At 44.4% G+C, this 27,654-nt stretch overlaps 1 protein-coding gene across 2 annotated transcripts in view; it reads left to right on the plus strand.

The window, feature by feature from the left end:
* Window positions 1-2,185: 2,185 nt before the first annotated feature.
* Window positions 2,186-27,654, plus strand: part of galnt5 (polypeptide N-acetylgalactosaminyltransferase 5) — a 76,549-nt gene continuing 51,080 nt past the window's right edge. For both annotated transcript variants that reach the window (XM_085986322.1, XM_085986323.1), the window contains exons 1-2: window positions 2,186-4,561; window positions 26,271-26,437. In XM_085986322.1, coding sequence (XP_085842448.1) covers window positions 2,469-4,561; window positions 26,271-26,437 — 2,260 coding nt within the window. In that variant the 5' untranslated portion in view covers window positions 2,186-2,468. The remainder of the gene's footprint in view (window positions 4,562-26,270; window positions 26,438-27,654) is intronic.

Consider the following 27,654-nt stretch of genomic DNA (forward strand, 5'->3'; position numbering starts at 1 on the left):
TGATATCTATTGCTAGATGCAATCAGTATTCTTGGTAAAGTGGCTCTGTGACACATTTCCAATTCCCCAATCAAAATGCAGAATTCTCACAGACAGCGAAATAGGAAATGGGTAAGCTCCTTTGATTCTAACTTTTAAAAAATGTTAGAGAGAGCAAAACAAACATTGGGGTTCTCACAAGGAGAAAAGGCAAACCTGAAATAAAGATGAACATTTTTTATTAAAATGGATAAATTTGACACTGCACAAAATTTAAATTTATTTTTCAGGGCCATAAGCTTTGTTTAGCAGTCAATACACTGTTAAAACTTGTTACACCTAATCCAAAAGGGTCTAACTTTTAATGGGGTATTTAACAGCGGTATTACTAGGGAAGAGCAGAAGCTTTCGTCAGTTTCCATGATTTGACAGATTACACCGATTGCCAGATGTGGGGGGGTGGGTGGCAGGGCACAGTGCACTTAGTGTCGGAGCTGTGAATGACTGACTGCAACTTCAGGATTTCCACGTTAGGATGCGCATGATCTGTATCCTGAAGTTGCAGTCAGTTTCAAAGGGGTAGTGACAGCAAACGTTATTCGTTCGCTGTTATTACCCACCGCAAATTCCAGGCTAATGACATAAATCACATCAAAAGCATCACTGAATCACTTGTAACTAATTTTTAAAAACTGACATAGGGCAGTGGATTAAATAAAAAGAACTTGCTTTTATATAGCGCCTTTCACAACCTCAGGATATCCCAAAGTGCTTTAGTCAATGAAGTGCTTTTTGAAGCCGAGGTGTGATAAATGGCAGTTGGCAAGATTACCTGTAAACATCTGACATTATTCTCTGACTATATAAGCTGTGTCTTTATGCAATTCTCCACTTCACCTGACGAAGGAGCAGCGCTCCGAAAGCTTGTGATTTCAAATAAAGCTGTTGGACTATAACCTGGTGTTGTGTGACTTCTTACATTTGTCAACTCCGGCATCTCCACACCATTTTGAAGTATAGTCACTGTTGTAATGTAGGAAACGCAGCAAAGTCCCGTGAATGGCAATGAGATAAATAACCAGAAAATCTCTTTTTTAATGATGTTGGTTGAGGGATAAATGTTGGCCAGGACTCCAGGGAGAACTCTGCTTTTCTTTGAATAGTGTCATGGGATCTTTTATGTCCACAGAAGAGGACAGACAGGGCCTCAGTTTAACGTCTCATCTGAAAGACAGCATCTCCAACAGTGCAGCACTCCCTCAGTACTGCACTGAAGTATCAGCTTGGATTATGTGCTGAAGTCCCTGGAGTGGAACTTGGACCCATCACCTTCTGACACAGGGGAGAGTGCTTACGACTGAGCCAAGGCCGACACCTTAAAAAACATCTGCGTCACCAACTGCATCTACTACCAATTACACAATGGTCTTTCATCACTGGGATGTGGATTTAAGTCCAAACCAGACTGATAGCATGAGTTTGTCTGCTGCCTGTTGAAATGAATTTGAAGTCTCCCCCCAACCCCTGAGGGACATGGGTTCACAGTAGAAAACTAACCCTAATTTGATCATTTCACTCAGAGGTCCACAGTGGCTGATGGGGAATTGGAAAAGTGTCACAATAGTGCAGTCGGATGATTTACTGTGCACGTAATTGTGCTGCCTACAGCTTCATTTGGCAGTACTTAATGCTGACACTGGATGCCTGAAATGGTTTTCCTTCCCCAGACGAGTATCACACGTCTTTAAAAAACATATAAACGGATGTTCTGCTTCTTAATCCACTAAAAGTTTGTTGAAACTTTTGCGAAGACAGTAGTTATAAACCATAGGTTCTACAAATTGTTGTGAGCTCAAACTAAAGAATAACACGTTTTATTAAATCGTTTTGCATTTCTCTGTATTAGACTGGTGTTTCAAATTGTCGTTGACCTTAAAAATACAGCTGAAGTTTAAACTGAGTAACCAGTGAACGAGTAAGTTCACTCCGATCAAGCACAAAGTTTGGATACATTCTGCAACTCTGAGTTTCATTAAAGATCGGTCTGTGCATTAACAAGGATGCAATGTTACCGTTGACACGTGGACCTTTCTATGGCGCACCTTAAAAGGTCTGTGTCTGTGTGGATTAAAACATCCGCTTTTAGATTGAAGTAGTTGTAAAAGGAGTTGGCCGCGGCCTAAGGTAAATATTTGTTCGATTTGAAGATGCCAGGTCGCCCTTGGCAATTACACACTTTTGCAAACTATCACTGCGCTGCACAGCTGGATCGCTTCTGGGAAGCCTCCCGTGCAGTTGTAGAAATGCCACGCAGGCAGGCGCTGTGTGTGAGGAAGACGGGCATCTAAATAACTTCCGTGGGTCCGTGGAAGGTTGAGGAGAGGCAGGGAGAGATAGAGAGGGAGTGAGCAGCGAGTGCAACAAACGCGGGTCGAGTGATCAGCCCGTTTAAAGTCAAAGCAAAAGAAACAAAAAGTAAATAAAGTAACATGAGGAAATTGTTTCGAGGCAGCGGCAGGATCCTGGGGATCATTTTCGCCGCCTCGATTATCTGGCTGGTCTTTGACATGGCAGCGCTGAGGTTTTCCTTCACGGAGATCAACAGTAAACTTTCCAAAGAGGAGTCGGTGCGGCTGGAGCGGCTGAGGGCGAAGGTGCTGCAGGACCAGGAGTTGCACCAGATGTTCAGGAAAAGGGCCGGCGGCTTGGCGGAGAGGGGCGCTCTCCATGGAAACCAGCCTGCTTTGGTCAGGGACACCGGCGGCGGGGAGGAGAGAGCTCTCCATGGAAACCAGCCCGCTTTGGTCAGGGACACCGGCGGCGGGGCGGAGAGGGGAGCTCTCCATGGAAACCAGCCCGCTTTGGTCAGGGACACCGGCGGCGGGGCGGAGAGGGGAGCTCTCCATGGAAACCAGCCTGCTTTGGTCAGGGACACCGGCGGCGGGGCGGAGAGGGGCGCTCTCCATGGAAACCAGCCCGCTTTGGTTAAGGACACCGGCGGCCGGGAGGAGAGGGGAGCTCTCCATGGAAACCAGCCCGCTTTGGTTAAGGACACCGGCGGCCGGGAGGAGAGGGGAGCTCTCCATGGAAACCAGCCCGCTTTGGTTAAGGACACCGGCGGCCGGGAGGAGAGGGGAGCTCTCCATGGAAACCAGCCCGCTTTGGTTAAGGACACCGGCGGCCGGGAGGAGAGGGGAGCTCTCCATGGAAACCAGCCCGCTTTGGTCAGGGACACCGGCGGCTTGGCGGAGAGGGGAGCTCTCCATGGAAAGCAGCCCGCTTTGGTCAGGGACACCGGTGGCTTGGCGGAGAGGGGAGCTCTCCATGGAAAGCAGCCCGATTTGGTCAGGGACACCGGCGGCGGGGAGGAGAGAGCTCTCCATGGAAACCAGCCCGCCTGGAGCAGAGATGGTGGCGCGGCGGCCAAGAGGCGGCACCCTGAGGGAAAGCTGTGGCGAGCTGGTGTCGGAGCGGACAGGAGCCTCCCGCCACCTGGAACAATCCGGAACAAGCACCTTCAGCACCAGCCGACCTCTCCAGACCCGCCGAACCGCGACCATTTCCCGGCCGCCGGGAAACCCGCCGACAAAGTCCTCGCCGCCGCTCACCGGACCACCGCACGGCAATCCCGGGCCGGGCAGGTGATCACGGCTTCTCGCCCCGCCTTGCTGCCGGGCCCGGGGAAGGCGCCCCAGGTTAACAGGCCCAATCCTCCGCACGAACCGCTGCTGCCCGTCACCGGGGTGAAAGAGGCGGCGAGGGCCGAGCCGGCGGCTCCCGGTGGCCGGCAATCGCCGCTCCAGCCGCTGCCGCACAGGTCGGGGAGAGAAAGTTGGGCGCCCGGCGTTAAAGCAGCGGAGGGAAAGGCCGGCACCAACCGCACGGCAGAGCCCGGCACGGCGAAACGGCGGAGGGACGGGGAGGTCTCCCGGCCTGACAAAACGGCAGCTAACTCCGAAAAGGCGGCGCTGGAAGAATGGGCGAAGGTTAATGCCTCTGTCAAGGCAATTGACGCTGTACTGATCAATAATACACTAAAACAATCCGATAGCAAAACCTCCACGGGCGCTAAAGTTTGGAATGGAACAAAAAGTGAACTTACCAATATTATTGACGCACAGGATGCTGTACTAAAACAATCCCAACTTAAAAAGCCGGTGTTAAGTGGTCTAACCAATGTCACAAACACATGGGTTGACCTTGAAACGAACAAAGCCGCAGTAAACCACTTAGAAGGTAAAAACCAGACACACGCCATTGAGAAAAGAGATATTTCAACAGATATTGGGGTGAAATTAACTCCTAAATTCAATGAAACAAATGATCTCCAGATAGGTGGCAATATTTTAAAACATTCAGTTATTAATTTAGATTCTATTGTAGGAGTACACAAAGTTTTGTCGGTTGACAGGACTATATCCCCCCGTGACCCTAAAGCCATCGGTCAATTTGGGCAGCGAGCAGTTGTGCCAAAGGAACAGCAAAAACTAGCAAAGGAAAGGTGGAATGAGGGACATTTCAACGTGTATGTCAGTAACCTGATCCCACTGGACAGGGCTGTCCCGGATACCAGACCTGAAGGGTGAGATTACCATTAATAGAAAAGTACTGCCGTCTACTCTTGTATATAATTTTCTAAATATATAATCCCAATTGTTTCTGTGGTAATTTATACAATAATGATATATTCTGGTAAGTATGTAGCTCATAGTCTATAGTCATTACATGCATTAGTTTGTTACTTATTCCTTTATTTCTAGAATCCAATTGCTGTAACTATCATTATCTAAACTCTTAAATAATCCTAGATTTAGACTGACCTATTATTGTAAATATGATTTTTTTTTCTGAGAGATTTGTATAGCCCCTGTGACAATTTTTGTTAGAACATTTCTGCATGCAAACTCAAATCAGTTTGAGGTGGTGTGGAGGAATTCAAATAGTAAGAGTAGTTCAATCTGCTGTAATATATATATATATCAATATCAATTATTATTTTACTATTGAAAGCAATAATTGAAATTTACAGTACACTCTTGATATTACCATTTCAGATACTCCAGTTTGGTTTACATTCCCATAATATAAATTTCTGACATCACTGAATCTATATTCTTCCTACATATATAAAATATTGTGGAAATAGAATGAGATACATAAATCATAAGAAAACCAACAGATAGTAAAGTTAGAAGTAGGTTACAATATCCTGCTTAGAAATGGAAAGGAATCTCCCCCCACATTTAGATATTGCTTGGGCCATGACTATTTTTATTTTAATGCATCTGCAACTCAAAACAAGCTTCTCTTGTTAGTTTTATGCCAACTTCCACAGAACCACGGTATATCATTAATTTATATCTAAACAGCAGAATGGGTATACATCAAATATGTTTTGTATTCTACAGGTGGGACTAACCCAGTTATGGTCAGTTTTATGACTGGAATATAGATCACTGAATTGGATTTAAAGTTTCACAGCCGTACTGGTAACAATTCCATTCCAGTTCAATGCAGACAATACCTTTTGCTTGTATGGGCCTGACCTGTTGAGAATTGAACCAGAGTAGGAGAGTGTTACCAAAAAATGCACAATCTTCATGGTGGCACAGTTTTCATATGAATTTTCTTTAAAAAGGACATATTTTCTATCCTGATGAGGTCAGAACTGAAAAAACATAGTGATATCCATTGTGCCTAGGATAACTATATTCATCACATGGAGAATATAATGGTAAGACTGTAAAAAGAGGTCAGTCCACTCCGCACATCTGATGTAATGTAGTGGTGGGCTTCATGACTAGGCTAGGTACACTCAGCTTCTGGTATAGTCTATTAGTATGCAGTATGGCTCCAGTGGATGGGCATAATGGGCCATAATTTGCTTAACAGCATCTGCCATTTGTTAAACTTGCACGGTTAGGTTTAAAAAAAATTTGTGTGGCAAGTTGCTGAAAGTGCGAGCTAATAACGGCGCTGCGAGGGGAAATTGGGCATCTGGGACTTCCGTGAACAGGGCAAGCAACTGTGTATCTCCTTAACCAATCCGATTGAAGGATTGAGAAATTAACAGCACAAGGACTGAGAAGGAAGTGTAAATTAGAGTGAATTAATTCAATGTCAAATCAGGTACAGAAAGAGAAATAGAGAGGGAAAGAAAGATTGGGTTAAGAGAGAGAAAAAAAGAGACAAAGGAAAAGTAAAAAAAAATTAAATTTTGCATTTTTAAAATCTCCAACAACAATTAAAATCTGAAACCATGAGACTCCACACTTGTAACAGTTCATTTTCAGTGCCAGAGAGATTATTTTGCAGTAATTAACACTTGTATTTATATAGCACAACAACAACTTGTATTTATATAGCACCTTTTAAAGTAGTAAATCATCCCAAGGTGCTTCACAGGAGTATTAAAAGACCAAAAAAAATTGACACCAAACCACATAAGGAGAAATTAGGGCAGGTGACCAAAGCTTGGTCAAAGAGGTAGGTTTTAAGGAGCGTCTTAAAGGAGGAAAGAGAGGTAGTGAGGTGGAGAGGTTTCGGCCAGGAATTCCAGAGCTTGGGGCCTAGGCAACAGAAAGCACGGCCACCAATGGTTGAGCGATTATAATCAGGGATGCTCAAGTTGCTAAAAGGGCACTTAGCCGGAAATGGACAAGACTTAATTTGCTGTGAAGAGTTTAGTTCGTATCTACCAAGCAAATAGAGCAACTTCACGCCATTCAATGCGCTTCAATGGTGAGCGGGACAGCGAGGTGCCGTTTTTGCAAAGGTGGCATAGTGGTTAGCACTGTTGCCTCACAGCGCCAGGGACACGGGTTCGAATCCGGCCTCGGGTGACTGTCTGTGTGGAGTTTGCACATTCTCCCCGTGTTTGCGTGGGTTTCCTCCCGGGTGCTCCGGTTTCCTCCCACAGTCCAAAGATGTGCGGGTTAGGTTGATTGGCTATGATAAATTGACCCTTAGTGTTAGGGGGATTAAATACGTGGGGTTACGGGGATCGGGTGGGATATGTGTCGGTGCAGGCTCAATGGGCCGAAATGGCCTCTATCTGCACTGTGGGGTTTCTGTGATTCTGTAATGGTGGAGCGGCGCAATGCAGACAGCAACTTTTGGATATTTGGGTTTAGCTGCGTGTTGCCTGCTTGCCTGAAGTTACTGTACCATTTGTGCATAAATAACAGCGAGCACCATTAGCCTCACCGTTATTTTTACAGCAAATTTTGGCCCATTGTTATCCAGTGTGACTGAAAGAAATGCACTTGTTGCACCGCACCTCAGGAAGCATATATTGCCTTGGAGGGGATGCAGCACAGATTTAACAATGATACCTGGGCTAAAAGGGTATGAGGACAGGTTGCATAGATTAGGCTTGTATTCCCTCGAGTATAGAAGATTAAGGGGTGGTCTAATTGAGGTGTTTAAGATGATTAAAGGATTTGATAGGGTAGATAGAGAGAAACTATTTCCTCTGGTGGGGAGTCCAGAACAAGGGGGCGTGACCTTAAAATTAGAGCTAGACCATTTAGGAGTGATGCCAGGAAGCACTTCTTCATGTAACAGAAAGAGTAGATAAGGGTAATGTAGTAAATGTAATATATTTGGAATTCCAAAAGCCCTTCAATAAGGTACCACATAGTTGGCTCATGACTAAGGTCAGAACATTTGGAGTCAGGGGACAAGTAGCAGAATGGATAGTGTTGTAGGAAAAATGATTCCTCGGAAACTAGACTTTGAGTAAGAGAGACAACTTTATTAAATGACAGAGCTCTGGGAGAAGCGTCTGCAACCACGCGGTCTGCGAGAGCACCTTCTCCTCAATTGTAGTACATGCCGAGCTTATATACAATTCCAAGAAGTTGGTTTTAGATCATTTACATTCATCCAATCAATTCGTTTATTAGCACATATCGTTATTTTCCTCCAGTCAGGAGTTTACACACTTGTGTTGCCAATTCTGCCTCTTCAGTGATTGCGAAAGGTCTTCGTTCCGTCTTGTTCCGTCCGCGTCACCGGCGGAATGTGATTAGTTCGATAATAGGATACCAGTGAACCTTGTTAGTCCTCAGTGATTCAATTAGTCCCAGTCAGGACACGAGATGAACTTTGTTCCAGCCATGCGTAAGCGTGGCATGTCTCATTGTGCAGTGATTCAATTAGTCCCAGTCAGCGAATTTGTTGTTTGTGTCTTTTCCAGCAAAATCTTGTCCAGCAAAATTTTATTCTAACAGTCCCTCCTCTTGGTCCTGGAGCACGATTCATTTGCTCCCAGATGACCATCCTCGGTCCCCCTTTCATCGGTGCTTACAGCCACTGGCTTATGTCCGGGGGTTCGGTTGCTCCTTCGACAGTGTCGTATTGGTGTTCTTCGTCCCTTGGTAGCAGGTTGGTGTGTTCCTCCTCGATAGAGGCGATCGGCATCACGGTTTTCATAGCAGTTTGGCAACACAACTTTATAAGGCTCAGCGCACAACACATCAACATACAAATTACAACTATTATTATTATCCCTTGCATCATCCACGCTCCCCACCCGGTCTTCCCTAGCAACCAATCAAGCCATCCCCCTGTGCTTGTGGGTTGATGGAGCTTCTTTATTTCTTCTTGGATATGATTTGCTAGGTTCGTGATATTCTCGGAGCTATCTGGGACATATGTACAGCAGTCTGTCCCGATCAGGGCACAGGTGCCTCCTTGCGCCGCCAACAGATAATCTAGGGCTATCCTATTCTGTAAGGCAGTGGTCCGGATCGCCACCATTTCGGCACTCATTTCTCTCAGGGACTCGGCCGTATCGTTGGCTATTTGATCGAGCACTGCTGCCATGTTTATGGATTCCCTTGCTATTTTTCCTGTTCCATACCCGGGGAATGCTATAGCCCAGAATCTTTCGGTTTCCGTAATAGCTCTCTTAACACGCTTGGCTGGTTGCCATAACGACTGGTACCCGTAGTGGTGGGTTAGGGAGGATAAATGATGGATGTATGGTACTACGTATCCTATATAGCATGACCCAGTCCAGGTTCGTGGAAGCCATGGATACGCCTTATATCCGCAGATGAAATAGGTATTATTATAGGTCTCAAATTTGTTCCAAAGTTTTTCGCATAGACATATGACATATACAGAAAGGTATTTACATGCAATCCTCTCTCTCTCTTTACGTAAATGGGGTACCGCGCTTCCCGTGACAATATAAAATAACGCCATTACCCATAATAGTAAAATAGAGGTTAGGGAGGGCATCACGAGGGAAATTAGAGAAGCGTGCAATAAGAGCACAGCTGTCATCATAGGTGACTTTAACTTACATATAGATTGGACTAGCCTAATCAGTAAAAATAATGAGGAGGAGGAATTCCTTGAGTGTTTAAGGGATGGTTATCTGGATCAATATGTCGAGGAACCAACTCGGGAACAGGCTATATTGGACTGGGTACTGTGCAATGAGAAGGGACTAATCAGTAATCTTGTTGTACGGGGACCCTTGGGTCAGAGCGATCATAACATGATCGATTTCTCACTCGAAATGGAGAGCGAAGAAATTGACTCAGAGACTAAGGTCCTGAATTTAAACAAGGGGAATTATGATGCCATGAGACGGGAACTGAGTAGGTCTGATTGGACAACGTTCCTGAGAGGACTGGAGGTAGATAAACAATGGCAAACATTTAAAGATAGAATGACAAAATTGCAAAAATTGTTTATACCAATCTGGCATAAAAGGAAATCTAAAAAGGTGACTCAACCGTGGATAACAGGGGAAATTAGAGACAGCATAAAATCCAAAGATAGGGCGTATAAAATAGCCAAAAAAAGCGCCAGAGCGGAAGATTGGGAACAGTTTAAGATAGAGCAAAGGAGGGCAAAGGGCATGATCAAGAGGGGCAAAATAGCTTACGAAAACAAGCTGGCGGAAAATATAAAAACTAACTCCAAAAGCTTTTATAAATATATCAAAAGGAAAAGACTGGTGAAAACCAAAGTTGGTCCATTGCAGTCAGATACGGGGGAATATATAATGGGAAATAAGGAAATGGCAGATCAACTAAATGCATACTTTGGGTCAGTCTTTACGAAGGAAGACACAAAAAACCTCCCTGGGATATCGGGAAAAATAGGGACATTGGCAAAGGAGGAACTGACGCAAATCAATATCTCTAAGGATATGGTGTTAAGGAAGCTAAAGGGATTGAAGGTGGACAAATCCCCAGGGCCTGATAACATGCATCCTAGGGTACTGAAGGAGGTGGCCCTAGAGATAGCGGATGCACTAAGGATGATTTTTCAGAATTCATTAGACTCGGGAACAGTGCCGATGGATTGGAGGGTAGCTAACGTTACCCCACTATTCAAAAAGGGGGGTAGGGAAAAAGCAGGTAATTACAGACCTGTAAGCCTTACATCAGTTGTGGGCAAAATGCTGGAGTCCATCATTAAGGATGAAATAGCGGAGCACTTAGCAAATGGGGACAGGATAGGACAGAGTCAACATGGATTTACAAAGGGTAAATCGTGCTTGACTAATCTATTGGAATTTTTTGAGGGAGTAACTGGTAGAATAGATGGGGGAGAGCCAGTAGATGTGGTGTACCTGGACTTCCAAAAGGCCTTCGATAAGGTCCCACATAAAAGATTAGCATGGAAAATTGAGGCTCATGGGATAAAGGGGAAAGTTTTGGCGTGGATAGGGAACTGGCTGTCAGATAGAAAACAGAGAGTTGGAATAAACGGCTCATTTTCTGAATGGCAGGCAGTAACAAGTGGGGTACCACAGGGATCTGTCCTGGGCCCCCAGCTGTTCACAATTTACATTAATGACCTGGATCAGGGAGTCGGATGCAGCATTTCCAAATTTGCAGACGACACTAAACTAGGAGGTGGGGTGGGCTCAGAGGAAGAGACCAGGAAGCTCCAGAGCGATTTGGACAGACTGGGCGATTGGGCGGATAAATGGCAGATGCACTATAATGTGGACAAGTGCGAAGTTATCCACCTTGGGTGCAGGAACGGGAGGGCAAATTATTATTTAAATGGCAATAGATTGGGAGAGGGGGAAGTACAGAGAGACCTGGGTGTTCTTGTACACCAGTCACTGAAGGCGAGCATGCAGGTGCAACAGGCGGTCAAGAAGGCAAACGGTATGCTGGCCTTCATAGCAAAAGGGTTAGAATACAGGAACAGGGATACCTTGCTGCAGCTGTACAGGGCACTGGTGAGACCACACCTCGAGTACTGTGTACAGTTTTGGTCGCCTCATCTGAGGAAGGATGTTCTTGCCATGGAGGGGGTGCAGCGGCGATTCACCAGGCTGATACCAGGAATGGCGGGAATGACCTATGAGGAGAGACTATGTAGTTTAGGGATGTACACACTGGAGTTTAGAAGATTGAGAGGGGACCTCATAGAAGTGTATAAAATTCTGACAGGTCTAGACAGACTGGATGCAGAAGGAATGTTTCCCTTGGCGGGTGAAAACAGAACTAGAGGACATAATTTAAGGATAAGGGCTAAACCATTTAGGACAGAGATGAGGGGGAATTTCTTCACTCAGAGAGTGGTGAACCTGTGGAACTCATTGCCACAGAGGGCAGTGTACGCCAGCTCATTAAATATATTTAAGAGGGAATTAGATATATTTCTACGGGCAAAAGGGGTTAAGGGTTACGGAGAGAAGGCGGGGACGGGATACTGAATTAAAGGATCAGCCATGATCTCATTAAATGGCGGAGCAGGCACGAAGGGCCGAATGGCCTACTCCTGCTCCTATCTTCTATGTATCTATGTATAATACTCTAAACATGATTAATATATCACTACAGTCCAGTCTTTACAGGAATTTTATGACAAAGAGTATGCAGATCACCTGTAAAACAGATTCAGAAAGTAGCCAGTCAATCGTCTTTATATACTTTCAATTGTGTCCAATGCTTCCATACTCCTTTACCCTTTATGTCTAGACAGGCACAGGTATCCCCACTGATTATGATTTCATATGGCCCACTCCATTTTGGGGCGAACCCTGGTTTGCTGGGCAGAGTTTTCACCATGACTTTACTACCCGCTGAGGGAACATAAGCCGTCATTGTGAGCTCTTGTGCCCGATCCTTGTCCTCCTGATTATCACAGACATTCTTTCGCATCTCCTTTAATTGAGTGCTAAGTTCCAGAACGTATCGTTTTAGTCTATCTTTTAAAGGGCCTACATCGGCCCCACCTGTTATGATGCCTTCTGGCAATTGCATCGCCCTTCCTGTCATCAATTCATAAGGGGTCAAGCCTGTCGTTCGGTTTTCAGTGGCTCGCGGCTTCATTAGGATAATGGGCAATACTTCAGTCCAGGTTTTCCCTGACGTCTGCATTGCCTTTGCCAATGCATTTTTAAGGGTTCAGTTCATTCGTTCCACCATGCCCGAACTTTGAGGGTGGTATGGGATGTGGAATTTTTGTTTAATTCCCATTAATTGGCATACCGTTTTTATGACACTCCCGGTAAAGTGGGTACCTTGATCAGAGTGCATTTGAATTGGTATTCCCCACCTGGGGATTACTTCAGCCAAGACTCTGACAACCGTCAAAGCGGTGCAATTTCGCGTGGGGAAAGCCTCTACCCAGCGGGTGAATTGGTCTATGACCACGAGGCAGTATGTTTTGCCGTGTGACGGTGGAAGGGGACCTGTGAAGTCTATTTGTATATGCTCCCAGGGCCCTCGTGGCCTTGGTTGATGTCCCATTTTGACCTTTATGGGTCGCCCGGGGTTATACTGCGCACAGGTGATACATCGATGGCAGTATCTCGCGATATCTCTTCCCATCCCCTTCCACCACCATTCTTTGCTGAGGCTTCCCATCATCGCTTCTCTCCGAGTGTACAAGCCCATGGTGGAGTTCTAATAGCGTATTTTGAATGCACTTGGGGGCCATTACCCTGTTATCCTTTCGCCAGACATTATCGCTTCCCCGCTTTGCGCCTTGTTCTTCCCACGTACCTTTTTCGACGTCGGGGGTGTCCTCATGGAGTTCGTCAATACTTATCTCATCCTCGGAGCTGCTCACAGCGGCTATTGGTACTTCTTCGATCCTTTCTTGCTCTAGCGCCCTTTGTGCTGCTTGGTCCGCAGCCTGGTTCCCCTGGTGATTTAACCAGTCCGGGCTAGTCCGGTCCGGTTCCCTCTGATGTGCCTTAATCTTAATTACTGCTACCTGTTGGGGTTTGTCGCTAGCTTCTAGGAGGGCTTCTATCCTCAGCTGGTGTTTTATGGGATTGCCTCCCGTAGTAATGAATCCCCTCCTACCCCATGCAGTCATATAATCGTGGACCACCCCAAAGGCAAACCTACTATCTGTGTAAATGTTCACGTTTTTATTCTCTGACAACTCTAGTGCCCTGGTGAGAGCCACTAGCTCTGCCACTTGGGCCGATAGGCCTCCATCAATCCGTCCTGACTCTACGGTTTTTAATTCGCCATTAACCACCGCCCACCCCGTTCGGGGCAGCCCATCTATATACTTGCGTGAACCATCTACGTACAACGTCTCTTCCGCTGTCGCTAAAGGGGTGTCTTTTATCCTATCTTCTTCCAGGTTCATATCTACGTCCCCACAGTTGTGGGGCTCCCCAGTTCCCAGTATTCCTTCTGCCGGGTTCTCCCCCGTGTCTCTAACAATGGTTACTGCTTTACTCGGAGGGAGGAGGATGGCCTCCCACTTGGCACGTCTCATGTTCGAGACGGATCTTAATTTCCCGGTATTCAGCATCTCTACCAGAGTGTGTTTAGTGTGCAATATAATGTTTCCTGTCATTACTATCGGCTCACTAACCTTTACTGCCCAAGCCGCACAATCCAATGCAGCTATGCACCGGGAGAGCCCTGTGACTACTGGTCCCTCCGCTGTGGAATAGTAGGCGACGGGCCTTCTTTTATCCCCATGATCCTGTGTAACTACTGCTGTGTAAAACCCTTCTTCATTGTTGCAATGTATGTGGAAGTCCTTACTCATATCTGGCAGTCCTAGCCCTGGGGCTGATACTAGCTCAGACTTTAGTTGAGTATAAGCTTCCTCTTGTTCCGGTCCCCAATCTATCGGTTCCAACGCGGGTTTACCCCCTTTCACTAATCTTTGTATAGGTTCTGCTAATTTAGCGAACCCCGGGATAAAATTTCTACTGTAATGAAAGAGCCCCAGTACCTTCCTGACTCCACGTACTGTTACGGGTCTCGGCATGCCCTGGACAGCGTGTTTCCTGTCCTGTGGCATTTCTTTAAGTCCTTGGGAGATTAGATGTCCCAGGTATAGGACCTGAGTTTTTCCTATCTGTGCTTTTTTTTTTTAGGGCTTACCTTGAGGCCAGCCATCTCTAGGGCCCTTAGTACTAAATATAGGGTTGCCAGATGGTCTGCCTTCGTTTCCGAGGCTATTAGTATGTCGTCGACGTACTGCAAAATAGTGCTTCCTTTAGGTACTTCTATCTGTTTTAGGATATCACTCATGACGTGGTGAAAAATAGCTGGGCTATTACGGAATCCCTGTGGCAATCGGGTCCACGTATATTGTTTATCCCCTACTGTGAATGCAAATTTCTCTTGTGATTCCGGATCTAATGGGAGTGCCCAGAATCCGTTAGCTATGTCTAAAACGGTGAATATCTTCTGTTCAGGGGATAGCCCATTCAAAATTGTTGAGGGACTGGCAACAATGGGGTGTAATTTAGGAGTGACCTTGTTGAGGGCTGTATAGTCTATAGTCAACCTATAGCTCCCATCAGGTTTCTCTACTGGCCATGTGGGGGAATTAGTAGTGCTCGTGGTTTCCCTCAGGATACCCCTTTCTACTAGCCCCTTCACTATGTCCACGACTGCCTTCCTGGCCTCTGCCTTTATTGGGTACTGGCGGTGTGGCTTGTGTTCTGGTCCGGGAATCTTAATAGGGTTGATACTAGCTTTTCCTGTATCTAACTTTGTTTCAGCCCATACCCCAATCACGGAATCACAAATGGCTCCGTATCCTCCTGTATCTTCGTGCTAGTCCCTGGTAGTTACGGTGGCCACCCCAAAGGTGCCAGTGTTATTTGCCAGTTGTCTAATCTTTTCCTTACGGCCATCCGCCTTTGGCCATGTTAACTTTCCTTTGCCACAATCAATTATTGCTTTGTACTCCCTCATTATATCATTACCTAATATTGTACCTTCATTATTTTTACACACATAGAATTTCATGGGGAGGTATATATTATCGATTTCCACCAGCTGCGTGGTGCTCAAGTGAGCTGGCACTTTAGTGCTATTGAGTCCTCGCAGGAGTATTGACTTACTAGTCGTGGGGAGGGGGAGGTTAGTGACGGAAACTGATGCGCCTGTGTCCACCAGCATTTCACATTGTCGGCCCCCTACTAGTGCAGACACATAAATTCTCCCCTCCCTTTTACCTTTTATGGGGGCCACAGGACGTCAACTACTACGCTTATATTCCTGCCATTCCTTATATTCTTTGTCTGTTTAGTCAACCAGCTTCTCTGGAGTTCTAAAGCCTGTGACACATCCCACCCGTCTTTCTGCATCTTCTTAATTAACGACTGTCGGTTTGTCGTATAAGAATATGTGAGGGAGCCCGAAGGTCCCCTCTTAACTTCCTCACCTGACATCGCCACTGCTTCACCAATCGTTCCTTCGTGTCTGGAGATCTGTTCCTTAGAGAGCCCCCCTATTCTTTCCTTCCGAGAATTCCCGAGCTTCTTGTCGCACTCTATGCCAGCGTTCTCAGAGGTCCGGGTTTGTCTTTCTCTCAAAACTGCCCGGACGTGTAACGCTTGCTTGTTGGACGGAGTTTCTACCCCTCCCCGGTGTCTGTTTACCTGATCAGGGTCCTACAACACCCACACTAATAATCTCCTAGTTCACTTAGCAACATGATATAATGCAGAAAAATGTTAACCATACTCGACTAGTATCACGACTTTAGAACACCTTGGAGTCTCGAGTCTCGGCACCTACTTCATGGTCCTGGCCTTCGCGTGGGGCATTTGCCCTCTTAACAACCGGCCTGAGGCTAGGTGTCTGAGACAAGTGCCCTCCTGGTCTGAGGTTTTTCTTAGTTACTATTACACAAATACAAATACACAAATACAAATCAAGTAGTGTCTCTTACCCACTCAGTCTGTGTACCAGATTCGTTTTGGTGCCGCTTCGCCGTTCAGTCGCCTTGTCGAGTGTCTCTGATTTATGGGTGGTCAAAAATCTGACTACTCACCCTGGTCACTGACTCGAGCGACTGTTCAGCTCCGTGGCACCCTGCTCGCAGCGCCAATTTGTTGTAGGAAAAATGATTCCTCGGAAACTAGACTTTGAGTAAGAGAGACAACTTTATTAAATGACAGAGCTCTGGGAGAAGCGTCTGCAACCACGCGGTCTGCAAGAGCACCTTCTACTCGATTGTAGTACGTGCCGAGCTTATATACAATTCCAAGAAGTTGGTTTTAGATCATTTACATTCATCCAATCAATTTGTTTATTAGCGCATATCGTTATTTTCCTCCAGTCAGGAGTTTACACACTTGTGTTGCCAATTCTGCCTCTTCAGTGATTGCGAAAGGTCTTCGTTCCGTCTTGTTCCGTCCGCGTCACCGGCGGAATGTGATTAGTTCGATAATAGGATACCAGTGAACCTTGTTAGTCCTCAGTGATTCAATTAGTCCCAGTCAGGACACGAGATGAACTTTGTTCCAGCCATGCGTAAGCGTGGCATGTCTCATTGTGCAGTGATTCAATTAGTCCCAGTCAGCGAATTTGTTGTTTGTGTCTTTTCCAGCAAAATCTTGTCCAGCAAAATTTTATTCTAACAATAGCAAGCTGGCTACAAAATAGAAAACATAGTGCAGGGATTAAGGGTAGTTACTCAGACTGCCAAAAGGTGGGAAGTGGTGTTCCACAAGGATCGGTGCTGGGACCACTGTTGTTTACCATTTACATAAACAATTTGCGCCGGCGATAACAGTTAGCACCTCGGTCCCTTTCGCCATGCAGATCGTGGCATCAGCGAGTGTGCAACGCTCGCTGGGTACCTGATTTGCAAACTTCAGTAGCGCCCCCGCCTTACCGTCTCGCGCTGACAGCGCCAGGGAGCGGAGGTGTGAAACAGCCGGCTGGCAGGGCACTACTTAAAGGGATGCGCCCCAGCTGCCAAGGAACTTACGTTCCAAAAGTCAATTATGAGTGGCAGGGCGCTACTTAAAGGGATGTGCCCCAGCTGGCACCAGGGGTGGCTCTGCTGCACAGAATGGGAGGAAAAAGAGGGGTAGAGCTATAGTAATAGGGGATCCAATTGTAAGGGGAACAGATAGGCATTTCTGTGGTCGCAAATGAGACTCCAGGATAGTGTGTTGCCTCCCTGGTGCAAGGGTCGAGGATGTCTCCGAGCGGCTGCAGAACATCTTGGAAGGGGAGGGTGAACAGCCAGTTGTTGTGGTGCATATAGGCACCAACGATATAGGTAAAAAGCGGGATGAGGTCCTAAAAGCGGAATATAGGGAGTTAGGAGATAAATTAAAAAACAGGACCTCAAAGGTAGTAATCTCAGGATTGCTACCAGTGCCACATGCTAGTCAGAGTAGAAATAGAAGAATATTTCGGATGAATACGTGGCTAGAGGAATGGTGCCAGGGGGAGGGATTCAAGTTCCTGGGACATTGGAACTGGTTCTGGGGGAGGTGGGACCTGTTCAAGCCGGACGGTTTGCACCTGGGCAGGGCTGGAACCGATGTCCTAGGGGGAGTGTTTGCTAGTGCTGTGGGGGAGGGTTTAAACTAAAATGGCAGGGGGTTGGGAACATGAGCAGGGAGACAGAGGAAAGGGAAACCAGGATAAAAGCAAAAGATAGGAAGGAGAAAAACAAAAGTGGCAGTCAGAGAAATCAACGTTTTAAATCAAATGTGGCCACAGTAAATAATAATTCTAATAGGTCTAAGAGCGTTAAAAAAACAAGCCTGAAGGCTTTGTGTCTTAATGCGAGGAGCATTTGTAATAAGGTGGATGAATTGGCTGTGCAAATAGAGGTAAACGAATATGATTTGGTTGGGATTACGGAAACGTGGCTCAAGGATGGCCAAGACTGGGAACTCAACATCCAGGGGTATTCGATATTCAGGAAAGATAGGCAAAAAGGAAAGGGAGGTGGGGTAGCATTACTGGTTAAAGAAGGGATTAACACAATTGTAATGAAGGATATTAGCTCTGATGAGGTGGAATCTGTATGGGTAGAATTGAGAAATACTAAGGGGAAAAAATGTTAGTGGGAGTGGTATATAGACGTCCAAACAGTAAGGCGGAGGTTGGGGATGGCATTAAAAGGGAAATTAAAGAAGCGTGCAATAAGGGCACAGTAGTCATCATGGGTGACTTTAATCTACATATAGATTGGGCCAACCAAATTAGTAACAATACTGCGGAGGAGGAATTCCTGGAGTGTTTACTGGATGGTTTCCTGGACCAATATGTCGAGGAACCAACCAGAGATCAGGCCATCTTAGACTGGGTATTATGTAACGAGAAAGGATTAATTAGCAATCTTGTTGTACGAGGCCCCTTGGGTCGGAGCGATCATAATATGATCGAATTCTTCATTAAGATGGAGAATGAAGTAGTTGAATCAGAGACTAGGGTCCTCAATTTAAATAAAGGAAATTACGATGGTCTGAGGCGCGAGTTGGGTAGGATTGATTGGGGAATGGCACTCAAAGGGTTGACGGTGGATAGGCAATGGCAAACATTCAAAGACCAAATGGATGAGCTACAGAATTTGTTCATCCCAGTTTGGCATAAAAATAAAACAAAAAAGGTGACTCAACCGTGGCTAACAAGGGAAATTAGGGATAGCATAAGATCCAAGGAGACGACATATAAATTGGCCAGAAAAAGCAATAATCCTGAGGATTGGGAGCAGTTTAGGATTCAACAAAGGAGGACAAACGCATTAATTAAGAAAGGGAAAATAGAATATGAGAGTAAGCTTGCAGGGAACATAAAAACTGACTGTAAAAGCTTTTATAGATATGTGAAGAGAAAAAGATTGGTGAAGTCAAGCGTAGGTCCCTTGCAGTCAGAATCAGGGGAATTTATAATGGGGAACAAGGAAATGGCAGACCAACTAAATACATATTTTGGTTCTGTCTTCACAAAGGAGGACACAAATAACCTCCCAGAGATGCCGGGGAACATAGGGTCTGATGAAAGGGTGGAACTGAAAGAAATCAGTATTTGTAGGGAAATGGTGTTCGGGAAATTGATGGGATTGAAGGCCGATAAATCCTTAGGGCCTGATAATCTACATCCCAGGGTACTTAAGGAAGTGGCCCTAGAAATAGTAGATGCATTGCTGGTCATCTTCCAGAACTCGATAGACTCTGGAACAGTACCCATGGATTGGAGGGTAGCTAATGTTACCCCACTATTCAAAAAAGGTGGTAGAGAAAACGCGGGGAATTATAGACCGGTAAGCCTGACATCGGTAGTGGGGAAAATGCTAGAGTCCATTATAAAAGATGTAATAGCAGAGCACTTGGAAAGCAGTGACTGGATCGGACAAAGTCAACTTGGATTTACAAAAGGTAAATCATGCTTGACTAATCTACTGGAATTTTTTGAGGATGTAACTGGAAAAATAGATAAGGGAGAACCAGTGGATGTGGTGTATTTGGACTTTCAGAAGGCTTTCGATAAGGTCCCGCATAAATGATTAGCGTGCAAAATTAAGGCACATGGGATTGGGGGCAGGGTATGGACTTGGATAGAGAACTGGTTGGTGGACAGAAAGCAAAGAGTTGGAATAAACGGGTCATTTTCCGAGTGGCAGGCAGTGACTAGTGGGGTACTGCAAGGATTGGTCCTAGGACCCCAGCTGTTCACAATATATATTAATGATCTGGACGAGGGAATTGGATGTAATGTCTCCAAATTTGCAGATGACACAAAGCTGGCTGGGAGGGTATGCTGTGAGGAGGATCTCGTGAAACTCCAGTACGATTTGGACAGGTTGGGTGACTGGGCAGAAACATGGCAAATGCACTATAATGTGGATAAATGTGAGGTTATCCACTTTGGTGGCAAAAACAGGAAGGCAGATTATTATTTGAATGGCAATAGATTGGGAGAAGGGGAAGTGCAAAGAGACCTGGGTGTTCTTGTGCACCAGTCGCTGAAGGTAAGCATGCAGGTGCAGCAGGCAGTTAAGAAGGCAAATGGTATGTTGGCCTTCGTAGCAAGAGGGTTTGAGTACAGGAACAAGGATGTCTTGCTACAGTTGTACAGGGCCTTGGTGAGACCGCACCTTGAGTATTGTGTGCAGTTTTGGTCACCTTACCTGAGGAAGGACGTTCTTGCCATGGAAGGAGTGCAGCGAAGATTCACCAGGCTGATACCTGGGATGGCAGGAATGACGTATGAGGAGAGATTGTGTCGATTGGACTTATACTCACTGGAGTTTAGAAGATTGAGAGGGGATCTCATCGAAACCTATAAAATTCTGTCAGGCCTGGACAGATTAGATGCAGGAAGGATGTTTCTGATGGCCGGGGAGTCCAGAACTAGGGGTCATAGTCTAAGGTTAAGGGGTAAGCCATTTAGGACTGAAATGAGGAGGAATTTCTTCACCCAGAGAGTGGTGAACTTGTGAAATTCTCTGACACAGAGGGCAGTGGAGGCCAGTTCATTAAATATATTCAAGAAGGAGTTGGATATATTTCTTATGGCTAAAGGGATCAAGGGATATGGGGAGAAGGCAGGGACAGGGTACTGAATTTGGATGATCAGCCATGATCTCATTGAATGGCGGAGCAGGCTCGAAGGGCCGAATGGCCTACTCCTGCTCCTATCTTCTATGTATCTATGTAGCTGCCAAGGAACTTCTGTTCCAAAAGTCAATTATGAGTGGCAGAGAGCGCAGGATGTATCTGCAGCCAAATAAAGGATGTTTAGTCCCCGGAGTGTTATGGGTCGTCAAAGCACTTTGCATTATATCTCTCAGCACATTGCCACTCTGCACTCCCCGAATCATTGGGGGCTGGTGTGCAGACTCCAGTGGTCGTCCCCTTTAATGACTGGAAAGCGCCTGCACCAATGCTCAGTTCCGATTACACAACACCTCGTATTCGTGATCACTTGGAGTCTAACACCACTCACCTACGCCATTAGTGCCTGATTTAGTGCTCCCCTGCATTCTTTGAGCGCTGAGACTGAATTTAGCAGTCTGCGAGATTGATCAGCACCTGGCGCTAAATTTCCAGCTTCTCAATTTCTCCCCTTAACTGTCTAAATGGAGTAGAGGAACAGAGGAATCTGGTAGTAGAGATACAGAAATCACTAAAAGTAGTGATGCAGGTTAATAAGGCCATTTTATATTTTTTAAAAAGCAAACAAAGCACTGGGGTTCATTTATAGAGGGATAGAATTGAAAAGCAGAGAAGTTATATTAAACTTGTATAGAATCTTGGTTAGACCACACTTGGTATACTGTGAACAGTTCTGGTCTCCATATTATAAAAAGGATAGAATTGAGAGGTTATACCTATCAGGAAAGATTGAATCGGCTGGGGCTCTTTTTTTCTAGAAAAGAGAAGACAGAGGGGTGACCTGATGGAGGTCGTTAAGATTATGAAAGGGTTTGATAGGGGAGACGTAGAGAAGATGTTTCCACTTGTGGGGGAGACCAGAACTAGAGGCCATAAATATAAGATAGTCACTAATAAATCCAATAGGGAATGCACAAGAAACTTCTTTACCCAGAGAGTGGTTGGAGTGTGGAACTCGCTACCACAAGGAAAATGTAATACTAACCTACGCTTCTGAGTGTCATCGTAATCTGGCTGATCGCTTTCATTTACCCAGGATTATAAAATATCAATCTTATGGAAAGAATTGCATTAATAAAAGTTGCTACTGTCGTACTATTCTCCAGCTTTAGGGTCCTGCTTGAAGTCCTGTTCCCTACCCCGGGTTAAGCTTCCTCTGTATCAAGAGAGATTTTCTCTATCTTACTCCTCTGAAGTTCCATCTTTCTTTCTCCAATATGTCCTACCTCCCTAGTCTTGCTGTGTCTGTATTTGCAACTTACTTTCTCAGTTTCTCTGCTCCGGACAGTCTTGCCCTGTTCCCAGCACTTCCTATATTTTCATGTTGCATTTCAAACACAAACCAGCTGGTACAGCCCTCGCATACCCACAGTCTACCCCAAGCAATCCAAAGATGTATGCTGTACACCGGAGAGCTTTTTTGCATACTGGCTTTACTTGGTCTTTGCAAAGACTCACAGCAGTCACTCATGTTGCCTTCTGACTGTGCTCTACTGTGTTCTCGCTTGGATCTGCTGTTAAACAGTATTTTTTTTAAATTGCTAGCTTGTGTCCCAAGAAATGAGAATATGGTAGGGAGGTTGCGTATTGTCCTACTTGCATTGTGAAAAATGCCCCAAGGGGAAGGAAATACATATATTTGTGTATAATGTGGACATTCATGCATCTGGTTCAATCATCATTTCAGCTAACTTGTCAGCTGATTTAGGCCCAACAGCCAACATTACTCTTGATTTATTAATGACCAGTAAAGAAGAAAAGAAACCTAACTCTTTTCAGTGTAAATGTCTCTAAAGAGCACCATTAGGGGAGTTTGCTATAGCCTAGAATAGTTGTGTTTTATATCTTGTGTGCGTTGGGTTTTTGGGTAATCATTTCCACCCTTTTGTATTTTTCATATAGTACAGACATGTGAGAAAAGACTTACAGAAAAAGTAGAAAGGAAAAACTAAGCATTGTTAAGGAGAAGCTAATCATGATCTGGGAGCACTCTAGTTTTCTTCTAAAAGAGTAATTCCTCTAAATAATCACCTCATGGTAACCTGTCTAGCTAAAAATACCAGCAAGAGTGCATTTGGTGTTTAGTTCCAGGGTACATTATACTGATTATATGCACGAAGCGTAAGCAACATTAGTCAAATTCTGATCTGTAGGTAGGTGAAACCAGTGTTTATCTTTACAAACACATTTTGTTTTCTCTTAGTACTGGAGAAAATTGTTTAGCATTATTGAAAAAACTGACAATACATTGAGACTGCTTTTCTATCACAACATGTTCAGCATTGGTCAGGAGATGGACTTGGAGCTTGTGATACACCTAGAAAAAAAGTGCTTTCCTAGTGGATAAAAGTCTACTTCATAATAAGAACATAAGAATTGGGAGCAAGAGTAGGCCATATGGCCCTTCAAGCCTGCTCCGCCATTAAATAAGATCATGGTTGATCTTCGACCTCAGCTCCACTTTCCCACCCGATCCCCATATCTCTTGATTCCCCTACAGTCCAAAAATCTATCTATCTCAGCCTTGAATATACTCAATGACTCAGCATCCACAGCCCTTTGGGGCAGAGAATTCCAAAGATTCACAACCCTCTGAGTGAATAAAGTCCTCCTCATCTCAATCTTAAATGGCTGACCCTTTATCCTGAGACTATGCTCCCTAGTTCTAGACTCTACAGCCAGTGGAAACAACCTTTCAGCATCTACCCTGTTAATCCTCCTCAGAATCTTATATGTTTCAATGAGATCACCTCTCATTCTTCTAAACTCCACAGAATATAGGCCCAATCTACTCAATCTCTCCTCATAGGACAACCCTCTCATCCCAGGGATCAACGTGGTGAACCTTTGTTGCATGTATGTTCTTTCTCCAATAAGGAGACCAAAACTGTGCACAGTATTCTAGGTGTGGTCTCACCAAAGCCCTGTACAATTGTAGTAAGTCTTCCTTATTCTTGTGCTCCAACCCCCTTGCAATAAAGGCCAACATGCTATTTGCCTTCCTAATTGCTTGCTGTACCTGCATGCTAACTTTCTGTGTTTCCTGTACGAGGACACCTAAATTCCCCTGAATGATGTTAAAGGAGTGTCAGCTGGTACATTCTGGCACAGCTGAACTTCTTCATACCTGTGGGAACATGCTTTGTTGCAGTTGAGTTAATAGTTTACAAGATTTGCTGGTCACATTTGCTATGAATGTTGGTGCATGCTGTATCTTTTAGCACTTAACTTAAAGGGAACCGTCTGACTAAAATACTTAATACACACCGCACTCCTGCAATACACACCGCACTCCTGCAAAGCCTAGCTTCTCCTATCTGAATTTATGTACTCCTCAAGGGAGGGTTGCCAATGTTGGGAAATGAAATGGGTACAGCAGCCAGTGGCATTATCAAGTACTCTAAAGTTAGTTGCAGCATAGGTTTGTGAGCAAAGAAAAAGCCCCCAATACTTTTCCCCAGCAACGTATCTTAACTCCAAGCCACAGTGCACCAGTGAATTTTTTCATATTACACACCAGTTTCATTGACCTTGAAATTATACTGATCAGAGTGAGTTTATATGCCATTTCCTTGTCTTCTATTTTAATGGAGGTGTGAACTAAAGCAAAACAGGTTAACCCTTTCATTAATGTAGCAAAGGAATTGCATATAATCCTGTTAAGTGTTTATACTCTAATCTTTGTGCAATATAATTTTTTTTTAAACTTTTGGGTGAGATTGCCAATTCAAAGCAGTGCAGAATTACAGGTAGTTTTTCCACTGTGGGCCTACATAAACTAGGAGCTGGGTTAAAATTGTCCAAACTCATTTCATATAGATTCCCAATAGCCAGAAGAAATCTTCCTCCTTGCATGCAGTACTTGTGACGCATTACTACATTAAAGGCGCTATATAAATGCAAGTTGTTGTTGTGCTGGATTCAAATCTGAGTCCCAAGGTGAAAGAACTGTGTCTGAACTCCTTGCTTTCCCCCTCCACCCATGAAAAAGAAAGTTATGGTTCTGACTTGGTGGGGTCACTTACTGCTTTGGAGAGCTAATTACAGTCCATTCATAGCCTGTTTTCCACCGATCATGTGTCACTGCTTGCCCTTTAAAATACAGAAGAAAACTGACCAGCACAGGAGAACGTTTTGAATTAAGAAACTTCATATACATAGGTTGTTACCAGTGGTTTAACAGAGGAGATTTTGCATGTAAAAAGGTCTCTGCATTCTGGTGAAAGGGAAAATATGTACTCTATTATATGGAGAACTCCTAAATGTCTATGCAATTTCAGACCATAACTAACTAAAAGACATAAAGCTGTAGGTACTTGTCCACAGCAATTGATTGCTGCTCTGAGTTAGTAGAAAGTATTCCCTTTGAAATGTGTTATTACTTTATAATGGATGCCAGGAGCTAGTATTTTGAGGGTTATTCCATAGGAGTTCCATAGTTTAGAAGTCCTGGGAAAGAATGAGTTAGAGAATGCATTGACCTTTGAGCTCAATAATGACATTAGTATTGTTAAAATAGAGAGAGACAGGAAGGAAAGGATGCAAAGCAGAAAGAGAAGTTGTAGTTGAGGTGAGAGACGATGAGCTTTTTTCTTTTATTCTGTTTAGAAGTACAAGAGAGGCTTTAGAACATCTTCAGATATGGGAGTGGTCTTAGTCTTGGACAGATGGACTTTATGGAGAGTTAAAAGTTGTCGAGAGGAAAAAATGTGCTTGGCATAAAAGAGAAGACTTCTTGGGAGCAGTTTTAACAATGGAGGAGGTGTAGGAGTCACATTTAAGATCTAAGGTGATCTTTGAGATATGTGGCACAGAATGTAAATCGATGAAAGGGGACAAAAGATGGAAATGATTGTAGCAGATGGTTAAACTTGTAGCAGACAAGCAAAACTACATCTGAAAAATTGAATGATCTAAGGTTTTCATTGTTCCATTGAAGGGTGTTGAGATGAAGATTTAATGATTCAACTATTGCATTGTAACGAGAATGAAGATTGTATACACTGAGGGTGTGTACTTTACAAACATACATAAATGACATGCAGCAAAAGACCCACTGGTCTATCTAGCCTCTCCCATATAGTTATAATGCCCTATGCATCACTATACAGACACTCCCTACGTGCCTGGAGCCATGTAGTCCCCTGGGAGAGACCAAAAAACAGATAAAAACCCAGGCCAATTTGGGTAAAATATCTGGAAAATTGATCTCCGACCCCTTTAGGTGATTGATACTAGTTCAGGAGATTATATTCATCCTGATTTATATTACAGGGCACCTACCTCTTGTATGAAACAGGTTCAGTTCTCTCTCTCTAATTTGAAGGAAGTTGATGGATATAGAGAGGAATCACAAATGGGTCGGATGCATTTACATGTAAACAGCATTGTACATGACACAACTCTTGGCTGTTTAATCTTTATACCCCTGCGGATGTGTTTATTCCAGGTGTCTTGACCAGATAATTCACAACAACCTTCCAACAACCAGCATCATCTTGTGCTTCGTGGATGAAGTGTGGTCTACACTTCTGAGGTCAGTTCACAGCATCTTCAACAGATCACCTGCTCATCTCATTAAAGAGGTTATCCTTGTGGATGACTTTAGCACCAAAGGTAAGAAAGGACTAATTCTGTCAGTGTCACTGAACCATATATTCCTTAGAGGACTCCTGTATATCATTATTCTCAAATGAGAGTGAAATGGAAAGAATCTGTTTTGTTCTGCAACCTGAAAAAAAAAAACCTGTTCTATTTATGATTGTCATTGCATTCTGTCAGTCTCTGAATTGTAAGAATTTTTATTTTACTACTACAGCTAATGCCACCTGGACTGTTTCTATTTCCTGTGTAACCACAGAACAAGGTTATGTGTGAGGTGTGCTGCTTGAATTATAATTAAGCTTAACAAATTCCATTCTCTCCAAACTTGTTTGCCAAGAATTTCCCGGGCGGTTCTCCTGATCAGCTATCATATCTTCGGCAGAAACCCCGTTTACGTGACTTACAAGAAACTTTCGATTAACCGGCCCCTAAATAACCGGAAATGTCGGTTAACCGGCAAAATTCAGGAGTAGGTTTAGGTAACTTTTATTACTTGCCTTGCTCCATGTGTTGCTGTGCAAGGGTGTGGCTGCAGCTGTTGCTAAGCTACAGAGACGCTTGCAACTTGTGGCCATTGTTTTGAACCTGTTGCTAAGCAACAGGGTTTGTTGCTTTCTCCGTATCTTTTACTATAGTGTTCGGTTATCTGGAATTTTTGATGAACCGGCACCACGTCGGTCCCGTCCGTGCCGGATAAAAGAAAGTTTCCTGTATTTGGGGGTTCCGACGACCAGTCGAGAAAATCTCCAAGGAAATGCCCAGCAAATGTCTTTAGTTATACCTATTTGAGTTTAAATCATCTAGTTAGGCATACTACCAAAATAGTACTGTGTAAAATCAGATTCCTCAGCATTTACTTTGCAACTTTAGTCATCTTCATCAATATTATTATGGGTATCATAAATGAATGTTGTTTGATGTCAGGTAAGGAAAATAAAGGTGCAGAAGAGTAATCCATAACATGAGAGTTTTGCAGCGAAGTACGTTCTACCCCCTCTTACAGTAGTTAAAAATTCATGGTTAGGATTCATCTGACTGAAGTCACAAAATCAGCTTGTATAGAAAGAAAAGTAAAAAATGAATACTAATTTTGAAATTACCTTATGACTGTGTAGAAGTGGCATTGATTTTAAAATACAGCACTTTGTTCCAGGAAAAATTCATCATATCTAGCAAATGTTACAAATCTTTTAGGGCTATGTTTAGACCATAAATTATGACACATCCAA

This window comes from Somniosus microcephalus, chromosome 4 (genome assembly GCF_052327205.1).
Source record: "Somniosus microcephalus isolate GS21.2 chromosome 4, FLI_Smic_1.0, whole genome shotgun sequence".
In the NCBI taxonomy this organism is placed as follows: domain Eukaryota; kingdom Metazoa; phylum Chordata; class Chondrichthyes; order Squaliformes; family Somniosidae; genus Somniosus; species Somniosus microcephalus.